The sequence below is a fragment of the Metopolophium dirhodum genome, chromosome 8, assembly GCF_019925205.1.
Source record: "Metopolophium dirhodum isolate CAU chromosome 8, ASM1992520v1, whole genome shotgun sequence".
Classification (NCBI taxonomy): Eukaryota; Metazoa; Arthropoda; class Insecta; order Hemiptera; family Aphididae; genus Metopolophium; species Metopolophium dirhodum.
The window spans coordinates 32,971,605-32,996,434 of record NC_083567.1 but is presented as its reverse complement, the minus strand read 5'-3'; the positions used below and the strand labels follow the sequence as shown (position 1 = coordinate 32,996,434).

The 24,830-nt window shown below is 29.4% G+C and overlaps 1 protein-coding gene across 1 annotated transcript; it reads left to right on the top strand.

Moving 5' to 3' along the window:
• Window positions 1–3,102: 3,102 nt before the first annotated feature.
• LOC132950334 (NF-kappa-B inhibitor cactus-like) lies at window positions 3,103–22,909 on the top strand. The gene is made up of 7 exons (XM_061021742.1): window positions 3,103–3,992; window positions 14,854–15,142; window positions 16,009–16,114; window positions 17,552–17,753; window positions 21,123–21,211; window positions 22,285–22,461; window positions 22,528–22,909. The coding sequence occupies exons 1-7, from the start codon at window positions 3,878–3,880 to the stop codon at window positions 22,591–22,593; spliced, it is 1,044 nt and encodes a 347-aa protein (XP_060877725.1). The 5' UTR covers window positions 3,103–3,877; the 3' UTR covers window positions 22,594–22,909.
• Window positions 22,910–24,830: the final 1,921 nt, after the last annotated feature.

The following is a 24,830-nucleotide window of genomic DNA, read 5'->3' as shown; positions in this document are numbered from 1 at the left end:
CACCATACACGACGAGTAATATTGTTGTCTGCCGATCGTTGTACCAGTGCGCATGCTTTTGACATGATCGCGTACCTATACTTTTACACTCATCAGTCATTATAATATGCACCCGACTATACTCCGTGCAACGAGATAAGTAATCCGCTACGCGGATGCAGACCGACGGCAGCGACTTTGTCGGGAAATGGGTTACTTCTCTCGTGGCGCGGAGTATACGTATACCTGACCGACACTTTTTAAGTCTAAAAAAAAAGTAACTTAACCTTAACTTTTTAACTCGTTAATACCCATCCTTTATATTAGTAAGTAATAACTAGTAAGAAGGAATTATTACAAATTATAAATATAAGTTTAAAAATACTTATTTAATGACGCGGATAATGTAAACATTGATTGTTGACTGTTGTGCACTTATTTATCACTATATTCACTCCTGTATCATAAAAAACAACAGTTTCGTTATATTATACTAGTACACTGTACACAATACACTCATACGAATAAATAGTAAACGCCTACAGCGAAACATCAGGTATAGACGTCGTAAATTGTATGAATTGTAATTTAACCTAACCTATGTTATCGCTATATATTATATAATATTATTATAAAGATATAAAGATTTAAATAATATATCCTTTTTAACTCAATAGAATCTATTTATAATTTATGATTATTTCTTTAAATGTTATGATTTATTTTATAAAAGGTACATATTTTCATTGTGTCAGTGTCAAATTTAGAAATATTGAATTATAATTGTGTTAAATTATTGGATCAATTATTGCCGCCCGGTTGAAAAACATTATTTTTAAATAACAATTGAAAAGATTCGAAATGGACTGGTTTTCATACTAAAAAGTAAAAAGACCTATTTTCATTCGGCAACGTACTGATCTATCTAATTACGTGATATGGATTTTGAAAACAAGTTTGGATTCCTTATTGTCTATAGGTACTCTTATTTACATACTTCATACAACAAATTTTAAACAAATTTGGACATTCACTCACAAAAGTTTGACTTAAAAAATATTAAGATATTATAAGCTATAACTATATTTTCAAACAAAAAAACATAATATTATAATATTATAATATTATAATATATATATTATTAGATGTTCAAATTCGTTTTCAGTATCAAAATACCTAAAATCTTAGATTGTAATACACTAATACCTTAGGCTTGGAAAGTAATATAAAGTTCCTCATACGTTGATCTTGCAAAAATTAAAAAAAGTTTAACGTAAAGTCGATCGTAATATTAAATGTATTGTAAGAAATCTATTTTACTATTGTTACGTTCTTACCTCATATTACCTATAAGGCTTTACATATCGTGACATTGTGTGTTTGTATACTTATTATAATTTATAATATAAACCATAATTAAACATAGGTATCCTATATTCATAAACGAGTATACGACATGCATGATACATTTTTCAAATGTTCAATAAACATACTGTCACACTTTAAATTACAACCAAAATCTAATATGAATTTACTTTAAGTCTGTATATAAATGCATAGCCCATGCATGTTTAACTTTTTATGCATTATTCATTAATAAAAACACAATTACGTAAACGTTGTAGAATTACCTTCAACTTTCAAGGAAAATTAATATATGGATACAATACATATACATGAATACATGATAAATTAATATTATAACGAGGTATAAAATAAACCATCCATACAACCATACGCGGCGACCACATCTCTATATGTAAGCTACTGCGGTGGTAATAGAGAGAAAAGCAAATCAGCGTTAGGGTAAAACAATTTTGCGAATATTATAGCTTACATGCATGAATTTGATATACCTAAATATTCTACATAACAATAATAATATATAATATCACGCAGACGGTGTCCTATGGGCCATAATGATTTACTATTTTTAACTGGTGAGTGGTGACATAAATTATATAAATATAATACGAGTATATGACGTATATTGTATACTGTATTATATCATATTAAAATGTTAACATCAGACGGAGGACGTATTATTATGGACTTTAATGGTATTATCGAACATATTTTGAACACGGTGCGGATACATGAGCCAACAATTTATTTTTCCGGACAAACCGGCTTGAATACAACTACCTCCGGGGATTTTGGGTGATACACTACGATTAAGATACCTACGCGTGTTTAGTGGGTATTTCTGACATTCGCTCGCGCGGAATCGAACGATAGGTACGATATCGCGCGTGTACGGCGTAGGTACAATCCACGATATAGATAATAATATCAATATCAATATTTTATTATCTACATCGTGGTGCAATCAAAGAATTCAGTTTCCCACAATCGCGTTGGTGCCGTACGCATAACGGAAGTGCTAACACACACGACAAATTAAAATTTATTTAGTCACGCTAACGCACGTGTTCGGGCGAAATGTGAAACGCCTGTGGTTTTTTACGCATGCCGCAATAAGCCGAAGTATAACAATGTGATAATAATATAATGTGCATACGGCTGCAGTTGTATTCTCGGAATAATGCAGTATTCGCGCATTTACGGGCTTACAGTTTTACGGGAAAAATTATTTAATATTATAATAATAATATTTCCGGGGGAAAGAAAAAAAAATAAATGGCGAGAGAATTGAAAACCGAACGACCGTGATGTGCGTCGTCGTATATTCGCTCTCTGCACGCAGCGTTCCGCGCGTGTACGTATTATTATGTAGCCGCTGCCCGCTGCGGCGGCGGCGGCGGCGGGTGTGTGACCTCAGCTCGGGGAAATACCCGACGGGAAACGGCCGCCGTCGCCGCTGGTTTTTTAAACGACCTACCGCCATCATCATCGGCGGCGGCGATATAATAATAATAATAATAATAATGATATACGATACACCTATAACAACGATTACGATTTGCTAGACGACGGCCACCGCCGCAACCACCGCCCAGGCAATCAGGCACACGCTATGTCGCTTCGGTTTTCCCCGTTCATTAAATTCCTCGGCTGCGACGCGTTTCGATCGTGAAATAGGTGAATGTTGGGCACGACAGTACGAAGTACTTGTAAAATATTGTACTGTCGCCGCCCGCCGGCGATTATCTTCAAACTTCAAACGGCATACATCCCGGCAGTGGCTGCCCGAGTGCGGCACCGACACAAACGTTGTACACGTCGCCCGGACGGACATCAATCGTACTATTATTGCCATTAATAATTATCATTGACGTTTTGCATACTGTTGTTATTATTACGTAAAACAATAATATCATAACAACAGTCAACAATACGACGACGGAAACGGTAACATATTTTATACGTCTCATGCACGGTTTTATGAGCGATTTTGTTTCAAGGGCGCCCCGCCAAAAGTTTTACCGTTTCGACTTTTCGTACGACGGTACACGATTATAGTATTATAGGATAATACTATAATACCAATTGGCTATTGTGAGCCCGCGAGTCGCGACGACGGCATACCTGTTTCATATTTAAAAAAGATTCAATCCGGGACGCGATCGTCGAAACCAACTATGCAGTTCCTACACCACTTTATAGCTTCCGCTAATCAATATAACACAAGACATTACAATTAACAATAGTTTATTTTTTATTGTTATCTTTCAACCGCACACGACGACTGACTATATAGTAATATTGTTGTCTACCGATCGTTGCGATAGTTTACGTCGTTTACGACCGTCGTGCCAGTGCGTATGCTTTTGACATGATCGCGTATACTGTTACACTCATTATATTATGCACCTGAGTACCTGACCAACACTGGTGACCCACAACAGCTACACGGATTCCGGATACTATAACAATTGTTAATATTGTTATTAATTTACAACGACGGAAATCGGTCGGTCCCGTTGATCGTTAAAGGATGCGTTTACCCGACCACGGATTCGCACTGATCGCCGCAGATGCACGCGTTTTCGTCGACGAGGTGTCGACAGACAAGATGTTGTCAACGATGGTTGTTCGCAAACTGTTTTTAGGTATTTATGTTTTATATTAGTCAGGGCTGTGCACTAAAAAAATTTCAAAATATGCTCTAAAAATAAAAACAATTTAAAAGTTTTAATATAGGCAAGCTCGGCTTGGAAGTGAGTCCAGGGGGCCCACTATAGTAAATTAGGTTAAATAAACCTCTTATTATAACTCATAATAATATGTATTAGAATATACTACTAGAAATATAAATGTAATGACTAATGTGTACATTATCTACCCGAATATTGCTTACACATTATGGTGGTGAAATGGTAAATAAGTTTTGAATTGAAAACTCACAACATAATTATCGATAAATTTTGCTCTGAACTAGACACACAAATTGAAGATTACAATTTTTCATTTGTTACAATTAAAGTTGTGTTTGTGTGTTCCAATTGTTAACACAACTTATAAAGAAAAGGATATCGAACAAAGTATTAAGAACTTTATAGTTTGTATTGACATATAATATATATGAAGATATTTATTATTTCCACAAAAGATGAAATAAAACAGTTTCAAGAGTATTATTTTTTATGCAGACTTGCATACAATCAATTAAAGGCTAACATTTTAGTATACAAGTATACTTGATCTTTGGAAATGATTTACTGACAATTAATTAGTTGATGTCTTTTCCATATTTATATATTGCACTTAAAATGTTTTTAACTATACCCAAGTTCAAACTGTTCAGCCGAAAGAGCTTGTTCAAAAATCAATAGAGTTAAGAATAATTACAGATTACGGATCAACCTTAAACCAAGAAAATTTAACTACGCTTATGATACTGGCATCTGAAAACGATATTCTTCAAACAATAAATGATGAAATAATTATTAAAGGATTTTGTCAAACATAAGCGAGGAAAAAAGCTTTTAAATTATAATTTATAAATAAATTGATACATTTAATCATTATTTATCGCTATGTACATGTATATATATATATATATATTTATTAAATAGGTACATAATCTATACATTAATATTATTATTCTTTTTTGTACATGGGGCTCACTTAAAACTTTGGCACCTGGGCCTCTTAATCCGGGCTTGAATATAGGTACCTATAGGCTATAATTATAACTATAAAGTAAAACATTTTATAGGTAACCTTCATTTAAGTAAAATATGTTATGTAAAATCATTGTAGACCTACGAAAAACGATTTTGAGCGAAAACCTGTCTGTCAGCGTATACTACTATTTACTAATATAGTATATATTTTTATGATATCATTGCTATAATACTATTAAATAAATTTTATTTTTAATTATACACTAACTTATGAGTAATCTAATATTCAATTTTTAAATTTTTTTTAATAATTTATCGACAATAACTGAAAAAAAAACTTTGAAAAACTTGACATTTTGTCATAGCAATAAGAAGCTCAGTCAAAATATTTTGAAAATTTCATTATGTATGGAAAGTTGTCATATGAAAAATTGGTGACATTTAATGTATCTACAGTTTATATTTTTATCAAGAAAACTAAATCGATCTTATCGAAAACTGGTTTTGCGTAAAAATCACCGTTTTTCCTTATTTTTTGTTTTTGTGTTTTCCAAAACTTCTGAAAAATATTAAGAATTGTTTACTTTTGATTCTCCAAAGTACCAATTAGATATTCAATTTCCTAATAGAAAAAATGCTGAAGTAGAAAATCAAAGCATTTTTACTGCCCCAAAAGATGATGATAGACACAAAAATTAAAAATTAAATTAAAAACACATAATTGTAAAATCAATACATTTATTGCTCTGCTCAGTGTAAAACAACTTTTATAAGGAAATAACGATTTATGCTTTTCTATATTGCTAGTACGGAATGGTGCCTGGTATTAACTATACAAATATGCTTAGTTAGTTAAATTTGAATAATTAAAGTAACTACGCAGTTAAATATCAGTTAAATATGCAAACCAAATTTTGATAGAACTTAAAGTTAATTCTTACTAACTATTAAACAAAAAATCACGTAAATGTAATAAATTCGCGGTTTTGATTAGTATTTATAATCAATGTTATAATATATTAATATTAAAATAATAATATTGTGTCATATGTCATGTGCGTGTCTTAATAGTTAATAGGACACTACACCCGCGTACCAGTAGTTGTCTACCCCGAACACATACCAAAAACTGTTTTGCACGAGGTCTAAACGCACTGCGGTATTTTTGCCATCGAGTCCGAACGATTTTTACGTCCACAAACCACAGCCAATACACATAAGTTGTTTGGTTGGTCTTCAATCTTCGTGGTCTTCTAGGAAGGTATCTTGAGGTTGCAGGCGTGGTTTTAATCTATAGGTTTGGAGGTTTTTCGACGATTTTGAAAATGTGCCTTTGGTATTATCTAGTCTATAATCTATAATCTATATCGTGAAAGTTTATGAATTGATTTTTGTTATTCTTGGAATGCCTCCATCTGCAGTCCATCGGCTTCTCCTCGTGGGATTTTTCTCTTTCATAAATGTATAATATACTGTATTATTTTATCACTTATCAATAATTCTTATTGTAAATATTTTACAGATTGTATTATTTCCAAAATAATAAAAAATAATGATTTGTTATCCATGACCCATGTTTATATATAGGTTGAGTGCGATCCATGTCGTTGTGAAGCTGTTTATACCAAACAAGGTTTTATTGGGAATTTATTTTGGAGAGTTCGTAATTTTTTATTTTTGTTTGGGATGCTAGTACTGACAATGGGCATGGGCATGATTATAATATATTATATTATATTATGATAAAATTTAATTTAATTCCCTTATTATAATCAATACTTTTCCAAATAAAGACTCATTATTATTAGAAAAATATGCTCTGTAATGGCTATATCTATAATAATGCTTTATATAATAAATGTGTTTTCACATTTTTAGAAATAACAATGAGTGAAGATTTTTCATTTTTGATAATGAGCCAGTTGGTCTTCCGGTTAGATTTTTATATTTTAACTGTAGTATTTTTATATAACAAATACTACCATGAAAAAATAAACTTGTTTTTACGACACTTTCTAAATAGTTTATTATGCATTACTGCTGTTGATTTTTCACAAAATAAAAAGGCATTTTTATAGTTTAGACGTTCATGCATGTATATTATGACACAATGCCATTTTACATTTACATAGATAATGTTTTAAACACAAAACAAAAATACATATTTTAAAATAAATAGTGTTAGTACGTGGGTAATGGTAATATATACAACAACGTGTAATCATTGGGTTTTCACACTATTTAAATGGTATAAGTGTATAACTGTATAAGTACTGATACACTGAGTACGCATCTAATACTTTAATCAGGTACATATCACCTATTGTCCTATTACCTAACTTAACACCTAACATAATCTACATAAGCCAGTGGCGTATTTAGGAATTTTACAAGGATGGAGATGAAATATATAATAATAGGTACACCCATAAATACGTACATAATATACATTTTTAAAATCCCCTAACTTGTTGAGGTTAGTTCAAGGCAAAATAAGAATTAACACAAATTGTATAGTATACCTAATATCCCCCCCCCCCCCCCCCCCGTAAATACGCCACTGACACAAGCAAACGTAATGGTAGTACTTAAAATATATTATTATTTAGGTATACATAATTAATATTTATTACTATAAAAACAAAAAAGTAATGTGGCACTTCAGCACTTGAGTAGTATAGCTTACGTAGATGTAATATCAATATTATCCCAATAGTAGTATTTATAATAAACTTTATAAGTTTTTTACAATTTTAGGCATTTTAATAGGTAAACGGAATATTGGTACGGTCTATTGTGTTTTGAATAAAAGAAATGTAATAAAATAATATAATATAATTACGAGATTTATGAATAATGACATTATTATAATAATCGTAAGTACCTGAAAAGTGTAGTTAGTGATTAATAATCAGTTGCTACTTGCTAGTATAATATACTATAATAGTATTTTACTATTAGTCTTCTGAATATTCTTACAAATGTATGCTTTTAGTTTCTAAAGTAACCGAAAATAACTCGTTCATTTCCTCGTTCCTATAAAAAAAGTATCTGGTTCCTTACCTTAGTTTAAATTATAACTTTAGTTTAAACTTTACAAAATTATTTTATTACAGATCGTAAATATTTTAATTTAAAGAACAAATGTACACATAATATCATTTCAAATATTTCTCAATTAGATAAAAAACTTGATAAACGAAATTTGTCTCTGTAAGAAGAACAAACGAATTACAATATTTTGGTTTCTATTCCTTTAAAAATAATGGAATTAATTCCGTCATTTCAAAATTGTATAATTTTTTTTTCAATTATGTAATAGTTCAAAAATATTGCTATCTATTTATTCCGTGATCTATGGGTCATCAAAAAATGAGGTGAGGGCCGCATGTTTGACATGCCTGATATAGAGTGTATTGTATATAGTATATTGTATGTACCTACTTGAAATATGTTACATGCAAATTGTAAATTTAACGGATCTGAGTGACCGGGTTCGGCGAGCCCTATGCCCATGCATACGTATTATTATATTACATTATTGATGAATCATGATTCAGTATTCGGGTATTCCACTCTAATATGATTTTTTGAGCCCATCAACAAAAAATATTTGACCCCAACTCCCCCGCCCCACCACATTAATATCATTATCTTTATTCTTTATATATTATTAGGGATGGGCCAATGATACTCGATATCGGCCGTAATCGGTGGTATCGGTTTTTTTTTAAAACCAATATTTGAACAGATAACAAAAAAAAAAAACAACCAAATCAATCAACATAATAGCATTGATTATAAATTTATAATACCATCTGGTATCGGTTTTTATCGGTAGCATATAACGGAAGCGTAATTACCGCCTGGCGTTTAGTGTTTACATGACAAAATATTATAATATTAAATAAAACACAATATATTTTGTCATGAGCGTATACGTTTACATTGTACACGCACACAGTCCTATTTCTACTGCTGCGTTATCGTCGTCGTCGGCATTTCCTAATAAAAACACTATTTCCGATTTCGTCATTTCATGTGGGGTACACCCACTAATAAACAGTGGTGTATTGGTAAATATATTTATGGGTATACGCACGACGCACCAATAAAATATGTATGTAACCTAAACGATCAAATTATATCATCGTATATATTATATAACGTTATTGCATTTTCAATTAGTACATAGTTTTTAACTTTATTTTATTAATTTTTGTATACCTAATGTAACAATAGAAAATAAAACAAAATCAACTCGAATGTCAAAAAAATTAAAATAATAATAACATTATTATTTTAGGTACAATCTATAGAATTTTCCACAAAGATTTTTTGAATTCAATATTGGGTTTACTAAATTGAACTTAGTCTTAAAATACATTAAAGTATTAAACACAACGCATATTGTTATATAACTTATATTCAATACCTATTTCAATTGATAAATAATTCATTAATACATACATTTATTAATACGAATAACGTTTTTTTCCTATATGAACTATTAAATAAATTTTAAATCTTATTTGGTTTTCTGGTTATTTTGGAAGCGTATACCCGTAAAATAAGATTTTACTTTGGGTATACGCCGAAAATCGAAAATCTTCTGATGGGTATACGGCGTATACCCGCGTACCCGTACCAATACACCACTGCTAATAAATCCTGACACGGACTATTCATTCAATTTAAATTAATCCATCGTCATTATCAAGTGATATAATAAAATATGTATTTGGAGATAATTTAGAAAATGTGTCTATTTTTCACAATTTGCTATTATTGCACCTTAAAATGAACATGGCGATGAAATAAATAATGCAATTATTAACATGTTGCCAGGGCAACTAAAAACGTTTTTAAGTTAGCACAGTGTCAAACGATATAGACCATTTTCTGTTTCATAAAGAATTTTTAGATGGTTTACCATTACCTCCGCACAGTTTGTTATTAAAGCAATAAGGTATACTATCGTAATACTCTTGAGAAATTTAAATGTAGAGTCCAATCTAATGAATATTGAATGGTTCAAGATTTATTATACGAAATGATTTAGGGGGGGGGGGGGGGGCTAAATTTATAAAATCAACATAGACCCGCGGGGGCTCCGCCCCCACACCGCAACTTGTAATCATTTTTACGGTGGTGATAATATAATACACAAACATTTAGTTTGGTATTCAACAGTAAAACAATAATACTTCATACTTGATAAATCAATTACAATAATTTACCTACAAATCAACAACTCAATGCTAATTAATTATTTAATATGGTATTTGATAATTATCGAGGTACGATCGTACGATATTTTCGGTAATTACCTAGGTACTGTATTTTTTATAGTTACTAAAAATACTATACAACCGGTAATATCATAGATACCGGTAGTAAACAAATACCGGATACCGGTATCAACATTTGAAATACCGCTAGCCCTACCCGGCCTACCCGACCTGTATTTAGTAATGGTCAACTTTATGTTGCCATGTCTCAGAGTTAGATATTTTGTAAAATTAAAAATAAAAATAATATCAAACAACAAAAAAGATACAATGAATATAGTTCCTTTATAAAGAAATTCTATAATAATAATAATAATAATACACAAATTCATTGAAATTTTCATTTGTTTCTCAGTTTTTTGTTTTGGGTCAAATATTTGCAGTTTATTCGTATGAAAATGTCTTGCGTACCTATATCTATAAAATTTTAAGTTTTTCCTAAACAGTAATGGCATATTATTTTAACGATTTATACATTTTTTATATTTATTTATGCATATAATTATTCAACAATCTTATTTTTAACTGTAGGCCGGCAGCGATGAGGTAATTCAGCTAGTAACAATATTAATAACCAAATTTTCGATCTGGTCTGTCATTTTTATACTGCAGCCCTAAGGACTTTTGTGGTTTGCGCCATCTTGCTGATATATTCAATATGTATTACAGTGGCGTATTTAAGAATTTCTTATGGGGAGGGTCCAGATAATTTTCAGAAAACAGAGCCGCGGGGGCAAACCCAATTACTCTTTATTTAATAAATATACCATATTTATAAGACGATTTAAAATGTTTGAGTTTTTAATTATTAAATAATAATATGTACAAAACAAATTTAAAAAAACGGGTAAGTGGATGTTGCTCTGCTGTACAGTAGCCAGTAGGTTACAAGTGGGTAAATGTATAATGGATTGTATTAAGCTTAAATTCAATGATATAATATCATTGTATAAGAAAAACGATTCTGAGCGGAGACGGTTTGTCAGTCTGGATATTTTATATTGTTATTATATTTTATTATAGCCTGTAAGTTGAATTAATATTGAAATATTATTATTTTTTTATTCGTTTCTATGGTGATTCTATGGATAACCTTCGTATCTTATGATAAAATTTGTTTGTTTTAATCATGTAAAAATACAACATTTAACATGTACGAGACACGATAGTCAATGGTGGAGGGGGGGTCCGGACCCCTTGGACCCCCTCGTAAATACGCCATTGGTATTACAAACAGTCGAATTCTTAAATGTAATCCAAAGGGATAAGGATTATTGTAATGATAGGATTTATATTATTTTAAAACAATTATTTTATTATGTTATTATTTACACTGCAGGTCGCCTAGGATCGTTTACGATCTTACATTTTGTGTATAGAGAAAAAGAGAACGGTTATTTATTTATTTAACTTAAACTTTAAACTTTATACTTTTAATGTGGTCCCACTGCATCAAACTTCTTAACGCGTTGTATATATTTTTTGTTTTTGTTGAGTTAAGCACGGCTACTATGGTCCATGGCTAAATATATAGGTATGATCGCAACTTTGTGATACGCAGGTGTCATGGCCGCCACTGGCAGTGAATTTTATCACTTCGATTTATTTGCTAACAAAACCATACAAATTATTAATTTCTTGGCTAAATAAATCCAAAAATCACTGCCAGCTGAGATATTCCTTTCCATGCTAAAACATGCAATAATTGTACGTGCGCAGCCCATAACGAAAATGCGTCTCAACGCGATCATACCTATTTATTTAGCCATGCTATGGACAATGTCTATTGGACATTGCCCATTAGCTGTTTTTGTATGCATTGCGGTTGTGGTTGGATGTGTGGCAAGGGTTTATTGCTAAAAATCCCGAGTGGTCACCCATCCGGGAGCTAGCAACACCGGCCGCGATACGTACACTCGGAGCGTTTCCGCGGTTGAGTGTACGGACGGCGCCACACCCCACCTTTGCATTGTGCAACACTGCCGATGTATATTATTACAGTTGTTGTAAATTTGTTCTCTGCTGTAAACTGTAAACAGTCAACAAGTTACAACCGTAGGTAGTGGCGTGGTATATTATGCTATAGTAACTTCTGTGAGTATTGAATACGAAACTCTGAAGTGCGCGCCAGCTCCCTTCACTTTCGTATTTCTGTTATAGAAATTATATAATGGATAGGCCATTTATGATTATCATACGGGAATGAACATGTAATTATAGAGGTCTTATCACAAATAAATAAGCGGGTTTTCGCGAAGGTACCGAGAGGAAACCGTTTACTAAAAGGACGTTTTCGTGGTTATTTTAGGTTAAAATTGTTTACTGTTTGCTAATATGAGCAAACGGTGATTTTAAACATTTTACTTGGTACCTCTGATAATAATGTTAATTCAATAATTGTGAATAATCCGTATCTTACTTGCGGTTATTCGTTTTGGCGACAGACCACTATTATCATAGAACGTTGCTTTATATCAATTAACGCTTTGGTAGACCGTTTTCTCTCGGTACCTCCGCGAAAACTCGTGTAAAATACATGTATGTATAAGTATATATTATGATAAGACCTCTGCTAGAATGAGAGGTAACGATAAAAATAGTCTTTCTCTCTTCCCGATTCCGGCACGCTTTCCTCTATATTGTTATTACATCTATGAATATGACCTATCCATTCTTTAATATCTATGATTTCTGTTACTCACGGACCCACAAGCGGCCAGTCGCCAGTGCGCCCCTCCATCATATTTTTATATTCTGACGGCCGAATGCCGACAGACTGAGGTCATATAATATACTTTACAAGGTGTTACAGAAGTGCTACTTAAACATAATATCACAAAAATTGTTAAAATTATGTGATTAGTAAATAATTTAAGAAATATACTATTCTCAAAAAAATTCCCAAAAAAAATATTTTGAAAAAAGTTATTATGTTCCAAATGCATTTGATCAAAAAATATTCTTCGACTTCGATAAATGTTTTTACTTTCAACATTGTTCTTATAATCAGATACACAAATTGGCTATTTTGAATATATCCAAGAGAATTTAAATCAAATTTAAAAATGTTTATTTACAGTGTCAAAAAAAATAAAAATAATTCTTCGTATAATATGTGTAGCGGCAGTGGCGTGGCGAAGTGAAATATTTTATCAGGCAATTAATTTTTTGAATGACCTATCACCCCATGATTACCATAATACAACACGTCTTATTATTGAAGTTATTATTCTTATTAAATATCATATTCAGATAAAACTAATGTTGTACTTTAATTTCACACTAAATCCAGTACTCACCCACCCACTTACCACTTTAAAATGATCGGGCAACTGCTCTTCAAAATCACGGTCAGCACGCCACCGTGTAGCGCAAGTGACTATAAATTTTATAATCGTATAAAAAAAAAAAATTAAATATTGATTGGAACAAAAGTTATTCCAAAAGTCAGTTCTGTGTTCTATCATTCTGTACAGGCGTCGCGTGTCGTAGCAGCCTGCAGCTGCAGGTTGCAGATAGTTGATACTTGGTATACAGTGTTGGTACCTTAGATAATATACCACTATATTCATGTTCTGTGGTTGGTATCACGCGACCGCATTAACAGTGTCGTTGTCGAATGTCGATTCCCGTGTTTTCGAGCAGTGATAGTAATAATATCGTACCCAGTACCCACATAGATACATAATAATATTATTATTATTTACCAATTCACCATTACCATAATAATATCATAATAGCAATTATAGGTATTCCGTCGTCGTTTTCTGTTCGCCGCCTTCCCCGGACTCCGGGCAGACAGTCTCGATTTCGCGCGACGGTGGGCGCCACGGGCTCGGCAGTATTTGGCACGCTAGGCACTGTTTTTTAGCTCAGTACTTTGGTAGTCTTACTGCTATAGACTCGTAACGACTGCAGTAGCAGTTGTGCACCGCTCGTGTCCGTCGTCGCTCGTAGTGAGAGTGAATAAGTTTGGCATACTGGCATGTATTTTTTTTCATAGCATCGTAGCGCAATCGAGTCGACGAATTCATACCGTCTTAAATCGTTAATATCCATCGATAGTTTTTTCGACCTAAAGGTTTTTCGTGCGTGCGGCATGTTCGTATTATAGTATTCCGATCGTTTACAAACAATAATTTTTATCATCGTTCTAGTCCATTTGTGTTTATTTGTGTTTTGTATTGTTGAAAAATCCGTTTTGATTTTATTTTTATTTTTTAATTAGTTTTATTTTTTAATTGGTTTTTTTTATAAATTAGTTTTTATCGCCGTGTGTTTTTGATCGTGTTATATTTTCGAACCGATGATTACAGACGCTCTTCTCGTTTAATCAGTAGTACTCCAAACTCCAAAGTACAACTATTACTCACTTCCCTACCGTGATAAAATATTCAATAACTATTAAACTATACTCTACCTAGTTTCCTCAGTATAATAATATACGTCGTCGTCGTCGTGAATAGATTTTTTTCTATCACAAACGCACTTTTTATTGACATAAAGTATGTGGTCTAAGATCAACGCAGACAAACTAAAAATGGAACTTTCAGGCCAGCGGGATAAACAACTGCAGTCCATTAAAAGTGAGAAGGTTGCCGAAGACAACGGCGACATAAATATGGATTCTGGATTCTTGTCCGGTGGCAATTTGTCTGGTGATAATATGTTATCCAAAGAGGAGCATATTGAAGACGACATCAAGCACGAAGAGCTCAACGATATACAGCAGAAGGAAACACCAAAAACAACCATAGACAGTGACATGGACAACCCGAGTAAAGTTTATATTGACAAAAAAGTATGGCAATTTTATTTTCAACAGAATGACGATGGTGACACGTATGTACCTAAATATTTTATATTTATATAGCTGCCTAATCTTAACCTAAAACCATTTTGATATTATCAAATTTGAGCCTAAATACATTCATAATCTCTCAGCCAATAATAATAATATCCTCGGTTATACTATTGATTATATATTACTGTCAAGTATCGACAGTAGGTAGGTAATTCAAATCCCAGAGTCTTGTAATAGGTACTTAGTTAGTTACCCATTAATATTTCCAACTTATTTTTTAAATCTACCTTACTTGTGTATCTCAACAATTAAATATTTGGATGTGTATGGTAAGATAATCCACATATAAGGGCCTCAAAACGTATGCAATTTAAAATATTATTAATTATTTAGTTACCAATGAGGTTACCAAGTATGCAAGCATTTAAAAAAATTTCTACAGGTATAATATAGGTAGAGAATTAACATTATTAAATATTACTACTAAGATTAATTTAGTAGGTATATTGCATTATTGCAGTGGCACAACATTTTATATTGTGTTTAAAAAAATTATGATGTCACCTTTAAGATATATTATATTATATGGGTGGCCGGGTAGGCAAGTATTTTGGTGAAATCCACTTTAAAAAAGTCCTAAATAAGATATTACTTTTTTTTATTAGGTATACTTTGTCCTACCATATTTTTAGGATTTCTACTATTACTAATTATGTGTATCAGTCATAAGTCACCTAAAAATCTGTTAATGCTTCCAGGACTTGATAATGACCGTTAATACCATCATAGTGTACCTACCTACCAGACATATGCTTAATTAATGATTTGTTACTTTTTAAGTACTATTGTCTATTTATATAAATATTCATACATGCAACTCAACATTTGTTTAATTATATTTTAGGCTACTTCATCTTGCTATTATCCATGGATACATCCAAGTATCAAAACGATTAATCGATATTTGTCCAGATTCCAAAATGTTAGATATACGAAATGATGATGGCCAAGTAAGTGTTTATACTATCAAATATTTAATTAAAATGTATGGACAATTGTAAATAATTAAAATATATTAGCTACCTGTATATTTTTTACTCACAAGATTCTTTAAATTTAAAAATCATAAAACCCTATCTAGGCGCCTTCCACTGAAAATTTCAATTAACTATATACTGTTACATTTTAAACTAGCTTTAAGATAGTTGTCCACAGTTCAGCCACAAACATAAATTTGTCTACTCAAAAAGCTATGTTTTATGTCATTAAAAATACTTAATTTCATTAGTTTGTTACGTTTGACTTATGTAATAAATATTTATATATCACAACTGTTAACTAGTCACAACAATTTTACTGGCCAAATTTGTTACTTGGTATAATATTATGTTATTACTACACGTCATGATCTGTATACCAGCCATAAGCAATAAATAAATTGAAAATAGTAGTAAACTACAATATTGTTTTATGGATAAACTATTAAAATTGAAGGTCAGTCTATACTCTTATCAGTTGAAGGTACCTATTATACAAAATTATTTTATTTTACCCTCTTAGTATAAAACTACAACAAAATCATTTACTTTTGATTTTATTAGTGAATTTTAAATTTAATATTTTAAACCATGACCAGCTAATTAGTCTACACACCCCTATATTTTGTAACTTTAGTTTTAACCCAGTACGAATTGTTTATGTTAGAAGTTCCTATAGTTACTAATTAATTTGCTTATGACTAGAAAATAATATATTTTGATTAATTAAATCTGTGTTGTTATTATTTTTGAGTAAATATTTTATGATACTTTCCTGTTATACGAGACTACTACCCAAGACTTCCTCCGTGATCGCGACTACCACAATAATTGAACGATATAATTGTTTTTAATATTATTCAAATGTGGCCATTCCCATTATTATTTATTATTTTATTTATGTATTTACCATTTTTGTTCATGTTGGTGTTCGGCAACAACAAAAATAATATTATTCTTTGTATTATTATTATTTTATTGTTTTCGGTGGCCGTACGCAGAGTATGGCGTTTACTTTGTAAAATATATTACAAATGATTACTGGGTATTAAAATCTTTTCTTTATTTAATTTTTTTGTATATATATTTAATTAATTTGAATATGGCCATCTCCGCACACTTACATATTAAAAAAAAATATAAAAGAATTAAATATGATTAATAAAAATAAGGTAGTTTATAGTAATAGGAAAGTGTATATTTTGGTAGTTTTAGATAACAGGATTGTGATGTTTCACAAAACAATCGCAGTAGTCGTGATAACGTGGTGGTAGTCTTGATAATAGCTGTAGTCTCGTATAACAGGAAAGAACCTATTTTATTTTTATATTTACATTGTACGATACCTATTATAACTCAAATATTATTTGATGGACTCCCATTGATTTATAACTTGAATTTGGTTTTTAGAGTGCTCTTCATTTGGCTGTTATGACAAATCAATGTGAAATTGTGAAACACCTAATGAAGGCTAATGCCAATGCAGAAATATTAGATTATAAAGGCAATACAGCTGTTCATTTGGCATGTTATGATGGAAAACTAGATTGCCTGAAAATATTTGCTAATTACGTATTACTGCCGAAAATATTTGATACTATTAATTATGATGGTATGTATCTAATTTATATTAATATATAAATAATTATTTTGAATTTGATAAATGTATCAAAATGATAATTAGTATTAAAAACAAAATTATTATCTATTTAAAATCGTACTTTTATATTTATTATTTGTATTTGGACCTATATTGTTGGTAATTTTGGAACTTTCAATAATACAAAACTGATAAATTAGGTACTTGTGGTATTTAGTATACAAATCTTAAAGAATCTCTGGGGATCTTTAGAAATAGGTATCTACTAATCTTTGGAAATTCTAATAATCTCTGAAAATCTAAAATGGCTACTAGTGGTTTACCCTCTATTATAATTAGTATCAAAAATATTTTGTGATGGCAATTATGTTTTAATACTATAAATTACCTATTGAAAATAAAATCATGCATTTATATTTTATATTGACATTTTATGAATTAAATAATATGTGTGTATAATTTTATTTTAAAGTTATTGTGGTCTGATATATAGTTTATTTTATATTTAAGTTACCTACTGGCATATGTTCAATATACTATACTTCTGATGGTGTTTAATGATAGCGTATAATTTAGGTTTGAATAGTGAATACTAAATAAAATTATATTATATAATATATGTTTTTATTTTTATTTTTCACAAATGTAAGTTAATGCTTTATAGATATAAATAATAATTAAAATATCAAAGTGATAAATGTATGATTTTAGATGTTTGGATGTAACTTTTAACATGTATTAACAAAGAAACAAATCTTATTCTAGTCTTATCTAATTCCTTAATATCACTTGACCTTTTATGTTTTTATCAATATTATATTAATACATAACATTTATTAAATTTAAGTAGTTAAATAAATAACTAATGAGTTTTACCAGTGGTGTTTTGGAGGGTATACGCGGGTATACGACGTATACCCGTGAACCAACTTGGTGATTTAGCATATACCCTATAAAAGTAACGCCAATACGCACGTATACGCTCGTATACCTACTTCATAAACAGAAAAAAATCCATAGGCATAGTTTATTTTTAGAAAATTTGTTATTGGTAGGTTAATAATAAAATTGATAATTGATTATTATTTATAGCTATCGATTATCATCTAGCTATATTCATTAGGTATCAAATTATAATAATATATCTACAAGCGGCCGTTGATGTTTCTATACAAGAATATACTAGATAGTGTGGCGAGTGCTATTGGAAAAATCAACTTGGCCTGAGGACCCAGATATTCGATATGGAGAAGATGATATTATTAAATACTTATGTAAAAGATTTTCACTGGACCAAGATGAAGCTATTAGTGGTAAGAGAAAAATTATTTACGACCAAACTATTGATCCTAAAAACGTGATGTCTGCATTCTACATCTTTCTTAAAACATTTCCGTGTTCAACCACAGAATGTGAAAGAGGATTCAGTGTTATGAATAACATTTGTACGGATCTTCGTTCACGGTTAACCATAAATAATATTTCTAATTTAATGTTCATAAACATAAATGGACCTCCTCTAAGTGATTGAAATCCTGAAGATTATGTGAAAAGTTGGCTATTCAATCATAGGTGTGCAGAAGACACTAGGACCAAAATAGCAAAAAATAACACAGACAAAGGTGAGGACAAAGTTGTCTAAAAGAGTCTATGGCAAATTTTGTAAATTAATTAGTGTTCAAGTTTTGATTTAATGTTAAGTACCTACTATATAAGCATCATATTTTATTTGTTAATTGTTACTTATTTAAAAAAAGAAAGTTATTTTTATTATTTTTTATTAAAATACTATTAAATTTTGTTAAACTTTTTCCACTCACTAATACAATTTTTTTTTATATATAAGCCTAATACACTTTCAAATAAAACTAGTTTGAAAAAAAAAATGATATTTTTTATTCCTTATTATTATGTATAGGTTCTGTTAAAGTTTTATATTTTATATTTTTTGCAGTTACCTATTTGACTATTACATGATTATGCTTTTATTTTACAATTATATTAATATTTTTTGCCTTTAAAATCGGGCAATTATTGAATTTTCCATAGAAACTTTAAATACTTAGATAAATCAAGAAACAATATGGACATATAGTATAAAATGAATATACATTTTTTTTTGATATAAAAGCTTATACTCGTGAACATGAGATCTAAAAAAAACTTGAATATTCGCGAGCGAAGCGAGCGTCGTTTTAAGTGATAAAATCTGATATGTTTTGATCCCAATAAATACACGATAGTCATTGTCATAAATTCTTCCGCGTATACCCTCCAGTTTTTTTACCAAAACACCACTGAGTTTTACAATTAAGGAGTTAAATATACTTTATAGACAGTAAGCATTAATTTAAAAGATAATAATATAATACATTGTCCTTGATTGCCCCCACCCTGTTGAATGTTTATAGATTTGACCGTGATTCACAGTGATCAGATTTGTATAATGATGTCATGTGAATGTATGGAATGAATTTAAGTATGATAAGTACATAAATTAAAAATAATGAAATTTGTGAATTGTTTTATTAAATTTAGTTATTACAATATAAAGATATTAGGTATACAATGATTGAATGAATTGTTTTATAGCTACTAATATTCAAATTTGTGTTAATTAAAATATACATTTTTTTAGATAGCGATTTGACAATCTGTGTTTTAGTAGAAAAAATGCTCTAATTATCAACTTTGAGGAAGGTTTCTGCTAGAAAATTGGATCTAGTTGGTACTTTTGTTAGGTCAAAATTTAAAACGTAGGTTTTTTTTTTAAATCTTGGAAAAAATTTAGTTATTTCAAGGGTGGGCCACATAATATATTTGTAGCATTACTGGCTGGTGACCACATACTGTAAGACAGCTCTATACAACACCTAATTAAAAAATATTAACAGCAATTTTTAGTTAGAAATTTGATTGATTTTAGAATTGAATTTCATATTTAGTTGTTAGTTTAATTAGTATTGTAATTTGTAGAGGCATGTGACAAGGTATGTGATGATGAGGGATATCCTCTCCCTCAATGGGATTATCCCCCTCCCCCCACTCGATTACAAGGTATCAGCAGTACCTTACAGGGAAACTTTTTTCAAAATAACTCCTTTCTATTTAAAATGTCTGGGCACACTACTAGTAATGTTTGACATAATATGTTTATTAAATTAAAATAAGCCAATCAAATTTATTGGTAAATAAATTATTTATGACTAATGGTAACCTTTATTTACAATACTAAAAAAATTAAATTAAATTTTCCAGTCTTATGATTTATGATGAAACACTGATTTCTGTATAATATATGTTATGTTTATTCACCTAATATATTAGCATATTTGTGAATCTTTTTAAATCATTTTAAATTTAATGACATTTTTTTTCCAGGTTTGGCATGTATTCATATTGCAACAATTGCTAACCATCCAAAACTAATTAGATTTATTGTTAATACTTCAAAAAATGTGAATATCAGGGTAAGTTAAAAAACATTTTTTCCTAATGTTTCTTGTCATAATATAGTATTAAAATATATATATTACAAATTATTTAGGTTTCAAATGCACTAATTGGTAGTTCATAGCGTTTGCACCATAAACATTTTAATAATAATAAATGTATTTATAACTTGTATTGTTTAAAAAAATATACATTTTAACATAAATCATTTTTAAATTTTAAATTCGATAAATGTTCCCAAAAAGAGAACTTAAAATTGTTATAAAAAAAAAAATTGTGCCTGTATTTTTAATATTTTTCAACTACTATTGTAACAATATATCAGAAGCCTTGTATTCAATTTTCACGATTTTTGGAACAACAAAAAAAATTTTATTGACATTTATAGAAAAATGAAACTAAAAAAAATTGAAAATTGAAAATGTCAAGAATTTATCAAGTATTGGAATTGATAAAATAAACATATTATGGTTTGAATTTCAAGTAGGTATCTACAGTTATTCATTTTTGAATTTCAACAAAATAAGAAAATCGGTACTTGAGAAATCCAGTGAATATCTTATGTAAAAATTTGAACTTCAAACACTCATAATAATTTAACTTGACTTCCTTATAGACATTTTTTTTAGACAAACTTATAAGGATTCTTATATTACATTTAAAAGTCTTAGATTTAAAAAGAAAATGTTTTAGGTATGTTAAATATAAATATTAATTTTGAAGATGTATGTTAATTGGCACAAATATAATTTATGTATTTTGGTTTCTGTTAAAAAAATACTCACAAGTTTATAATTAATATAATAAGTAATGACTACAGGATACAGGTACATGGTAGATATGTTGCACAGAATATACATGCAAAATATCTGTGATAACTGATATGTTGACTTAATACAGTCAACAATTAATCATTCCATTTAGTGGCCCACAACATAATCATTTTAATTTGTGTAGTATAGTAATTATTTTACATTGAATATGAAAAGGTTATTATCATTGTATATTTGATGGCAATATAATTCATAACATATAATCAAACAGTACTGAAAATAAAATTTAGACTAACAATTTAATTATTAATTTTTAGGATCATAAAAGCGGATACACAGCATTACACTTTGCTGTAGCTCTAAATAGAGCTAATCTAATTGAATGTTTAATAGACAAAGTCGATCCAAACATTGAAAGTTATGCTGGAAAATTAGCATTTGAAGTTGAAGATGAAGAAGATGATTATGATGAAGATAAAGAAGATGATGAAATTGTATGTTATATTTTATATATTTTGTTGTTTGCTTGTGTAAAGCTAATTTTAAAATGTTGATTTCAGTCTGACGATCTTATGAAATCGGTGAATGCCCTTCAGTTACCTAATAACAATTCAATCAAGTGTTGAAGAATTTACATACCATTGTTGTTTTATTTTTTCCTATATTAGCATTCAGCCTAAAACCACCTGATTATAATTTCATTATTATTTTTAAAAGTAAGATTTATTTAAATTGGTTCATTAATAGTTGAATTTTTATCTTGTACTTATTAAATTATTATTGATTTCCCCTCTTTTTTGTGTAATAATATTATTGGAATGTATTTGATATGCATGTTAACTTTTTTAATTGTTGGAAATGTCCAATGAATGTTATGTGAATGGAATATTTTTGTAAGTGACTGGTGATTTTTTAATAAATGTATTTATATGTTAAATATAATACCTATATAGTATAATATTATTATTCAACTAAAATTGTGCCCAAATATGTAGCTGATACCCAATCATAGTATACAATATTTAGAAAGAATACATTTTCTTACAACATACTATGCGTTTTAAAATGTCTTAATTTTAGATTCTGAGCAATTAATGAAATCCAATGAGGTTTTTTATTTTTTGTGTCATTTGTAGTCGAAATAGAAAATAGAAAAGTAGTTTTTGAAACCGATGGGAAAAACAAGAGTCAAGTTAAGAAAAAACTAGAATTTTTACTCAAAACCAATTTTTGACATAAACAATTTAGTTTTTTAGGTCTAACTAAAAAATAAATTACCATAGATAAATATTAATATAATTATCTAAATCCACTGTCATTTCTTGTATACTGCAGCTGTCAGCTATGCCACATATTAAATGTATGTTGAGTTGATTTCTAAATTTACTTATCGTAGTATACAACAAAGCTAATGTTCTATAATTTTTTTAATTACTGTTAAGCCGTATAGGTGTACAGGGTTTTCACAATGTATTATTTTCATATTTCACCCATGAGAATGTACGTTTAGTTTGTATTTATATTGACTGTGAATGAATAGGTTTATTGAATCTACTCACTGAGAATGATTGAGATGAGTATGTTCGGGGAGAATTTTGTCTGTTCCTATTATAATTAAATTATATTTTTTGTTTTTGAATAAAAAGGTAATGTTATGTGACAGATTGCTTAGGTATATATTATATTATACTATATACCAGTCATCTGAAAAACACATATTATATAATTATTTACTATAAAGAGTTGTATGTGATAGGTACTAGGTTGTAGGTACTTGAAGGAGCAGATAGGCCAATACAAAAATAGAGAATTTTCCCAATGGGCCGCATTAAAATTATATTATAACACAAAAAATTATTTTTAAAATTTGCATAGAAATATCATTACAATGTTTTGAAATCATAAGTGAATAAATGTAAATTAATAAATATTAATTCTATAATAGGCATTACAAAATGTATGATTGAAAAAAAAAATCATAGGCTATAGTCTATATTATATTATAATAGCTAATAGGTAATTAATGATTTTATACATTAAAGACAATAAAGAAATATTAAAACAAGAAATATAATAAAATTTATTTCCATAACAGGTTTAGAAAATGTTATTTAACTACTATACAAAATGTTAATATTTATATTTATATCGGTTACAAAATATTTAAGCATATTTTTTGAAAAGGGATGTTTTAATGAGTTAATTTTGATGGTGAAATAAAAAATTGCGAAATTATTAGTTCTTAAGTTATAACTTATAAGTAAACACTTTAAAATTAGTGTACATTGTGAATATTAATACTTTATGAGTTGAATAACTCAATATTGCATTCAAATTGAAATTGATTGTCGTAGCCTATATAGTGGTAATACACCATTACAAATATTCTAGCTGTCCCGGGTTTTTAGTTGATCGCGTCCAGAGTTTTTTATTTTTACACTTTTTTGATTTGTAGGAATAGTACCACAAAATGAAAATTGTTTACCCTATGACCTACTTGAGGTGGTGTTTAGCAAATTAAGGGATTGTTAAAATACATAATATGTTTGCGAAAAAAAAAATTAAAAATTTGCGTGGAATTTAAACTAGATTTGTTCCCCCTTCTCCAATATTTGCACTGTTTAACCAAATATATGTGCAATATTTGTTTTACAATGTGTGCTTTTTTTAAAAAGATATTGTTTAGAAACTGCTTGATCCTCTCTCCGAAAAAATACATTTGAATTTATGTCACTTAAACCTTACTTATAATTCGTCATATAAGTTGTTATTTTTTTAAACATATTTAAGTAGATACTTCATGAATAAATACAATTAATTATATTAATATTATATTAATTATATTAATTATATAAAACTATGC